Below are 2,516 nucleotides of genomic sequence, written 5' to 3' on the forward strand. Positions count from 1 at the left end.
TTAATATACATTCATTGACGAAATATTATTTAATAATTTTAGATCTTTAGAAAATTTTACGATTATGAACGTCATTATTTCCGTAAAAAGAAAAAATTTTTTTTTCTATTTATGATATTATAACGAAAAAAAGTATATGAAAAATTCCTAATATCTAATTTCATAAAACGATATCGTGTAATCTTTAATTGCAACAATTTCATAGATCAGTTTTTGATTTGATGCTACAGAATTTGGAAAATTCGTTACGATATTATTTATTAAAAAAAAGTTACAGTACATATAACAATAATCATCTCAACGTTGATTTGCGCTTCAAAAATTTTGCGCATCGAGAATCTGGTCTTTTGTTGATATAATTAGCCAAAATTTTTATATACGCAGTAGAATATATTTATTTTAACTGATATTTAAATTTTTTTTATTAACGTTAATGTATAATTAATTAATAATATATAACAATACTTTTGGTGATAGGTAAAGTCTATATAATATATATAAAAATTTTTTTTTTTATCTATAGTAACTCTATTTTTACGGATTTAGTTATTAGTTTAATTTCACTATTTTTAATCATACAAGAACTTTCCAATATATTTAATAGATCTTTCATATGCACCATCTCTACTTGTTGCTTTTCCTACAGCATAATCATGAAAATTAGTATCTTCTATAACCAATTCTGCTTTTACATTATTTTGGATCAATTTTCCAATAAAATTTTTAATATCATCCAACAATATTTCGTAACCTCCTGCACAAGCCCATACTTTTGGTAAACCTGAAAGTTGATGTTCAAATACGGGAGAAACCATTGAACAAGATGGAAGAAGATTTGAGTCGCCTATATATGCATCCATACAACGGTGTAACCAAGTAGGATCTAGACTATCATATGAAGCATTATCAATGACTGATTTGGTATTCAACATTCCCTAAAAAAATTAAAATTATAATTTAAAATATGAATTAAAATATAATGAAAACTAAATAATTTTAACGATTATACTTACAGAAAGAAAAGGTGATAATAAAACAATAGCTGCAGGTGGATCGATCGAATATAAATATGGGTTATTAACAAGGTAAATTGCACTAACTATAGCCAAATTTCCACCCGCACTATCACCAGCTAAATTTAATGTAAAAAAAAAAAAATTAAAATTTGTAATGATTTTTTTTTAAAAAAAATAATTTATTAAGATACGTTACCAAAAACAATTTTAGATGGATCAATATTCTTTTCCGTGACAAGCCATTGATAACACGCTAATATATTATCTCTTGCAGCCGGGAATGAATACTTTGGTGATAATCCTATCAAGTAAATTATGAATATTAAGTAAACTTATATTATAATTATTAATTTAATAAATCTTAAATTTAGCTTACTGTATTCTAAAGACAATATCTGTGTGTTAACGCCATGATTTAATTTCCATGTTTTAATCCAATCGATGAACATTTCCAAGGGTAATAAAGCATCACCAAAAACAAAAGCTCCTCCTATTTTATTATAAAAGACGAAAGAATTAATGATAAACGTGACGCAGTGAATCAACACTACAGTATAAAGTAAATTTACCATGAGCGTATAAAATAATCATATCAGCATCTTTTCCAATTTCTGAATGTTCAACATTTTCTGCAATTAAATAGCCTTCCCATTCATCTTTTTCGTTACTCGCATCCAATTTTTTTACCCAACGCCTTCCTTTAACTCTACGGACGATCTTACTTAACATTCTAAGTATTATTTTTAACAGAAACGTTGGTAAATATAATTCCAAAATTCTTGATGTAGTGGCCATTATACGTTGAGATAAGGTTGGTTGTATACGTTTATTATTATTAAAGAAGAAGGACTTGAAATGAGCAAAAATTTCTATTGGAATCTTGAATGCTACATTAAAAAGTTTTTAAAAAAAAAAAATTTAGTTTGGAATGTAACATCTTAAAAAAAAGAAACAAAATTATTTAATTTCTTCAATATTTACACAAGATCAAGGTACAACAAAACAAAGATATGATAGAATTCATCGTATTTTATTATTCCAGGAATCAATAATTTTAACTTAATCATTTTTGCGTTTAGTGTTTATATATAAAATTATTTATATTAATCAATAAAAAAAATAAATAAATAAATAAAAAAAAATTAAGAATTATAAATAATTTGGGTAACTGGAAAAAGAAATGTCTCATGGTTATCTCCCTAAAAATCGCGTGCTTTCTTAAACGAGGTGTTACCTTTGAATAACGAAAAGAAAGTTCGGTGATCAAGTTTCACGAAATTGGACGAACCAATTTTTGTTGATCAACGGGGAGAGATAAACAAATATGCAGTTTAAACGGAGTTTGGCGTTAGTTGATATTCTGTGTTACACATTTATTCATTGACATCAATAACACGTTATTGAAAATGTCAGAGCCGTGCATTTTACTCAGCCCGCCATTTTTCCCATTTTGATTAATTGGTTTACTGCGCCCCAATTAATTGAAACCTGTTTCATTTA

The 2,516-nt window shown here is 26.3% G+C and overlaps 1 protein-coding gene across 1 annotated transcript; it reads right to left on the reverse strand.

The window, feature by feature from the left end:
- Positions 1 to 391: 391 nt before the first annotated feature.
- OCT59_025450 (uncharacterized protein) lies at positions 392 to 2,071 on the reverse strand. Its single transcript, XM_025320810.2, has 6 exons — positions 1,998 to 2,071; positions 1,586 to 1,903; positions 1,393 to 1,506; positions 1,213 to 1,317; positions 1,014 to 1,132; positions 392 to 935 (listed from the first exon to the last, which is right to left on the reverse strand). The coding sequence occupies exons 1-6, from the start codon at positions 2,038 to 2,040 to the stop codon at positions 570 to 572; spliced, it is 1,065 nt and encodes a 354-aa protein (XP_025170480.1). The 5' UTR covers positions 2,041 to 2,071; the 3' UTR covers positions 392 to 569.
- Positions 2,072 to 2,516: the final 445 nt, after the last annotated feature.

Source organism: Rhizophagus irregularis, chromosome 5, assembly GCF_026210795.1.
Source record: "Rhizophagus irregularis chromosome 5, complete sequence".
Lineage (NCBI taxonomy): Eukaryota > Fungi > Glomeromycota > Glomeromycetes > Glomerales > Glomeraceae > Rhizophagus > Rhizophagus irregularis.

Excerpts from the sequence above, each read along its gene's own strand:
- OCT59_025450 (XM_025320810.2), bottom strand. The coding sequence starts at position 2,040 with ATGAATTCTATCATATCTTTGTTTTGTTGTACCTTGATCTTGT. Across the intron at positions 1,318-1,392 it reads GATATTGTCTTTAGAATACA|GATTATCACCAAAGTATTCA; the intron begins GTAAGCTAAATT and ends TTTACTTGATAG. Across the intron at positions 1,133-1,212 it reads TCCATCTAAAATTGTTTTTG|CTGGTGATAGTGCGGGTGGA; the intron begins GTAACGTATCTT and ends CATTAAATTTAG.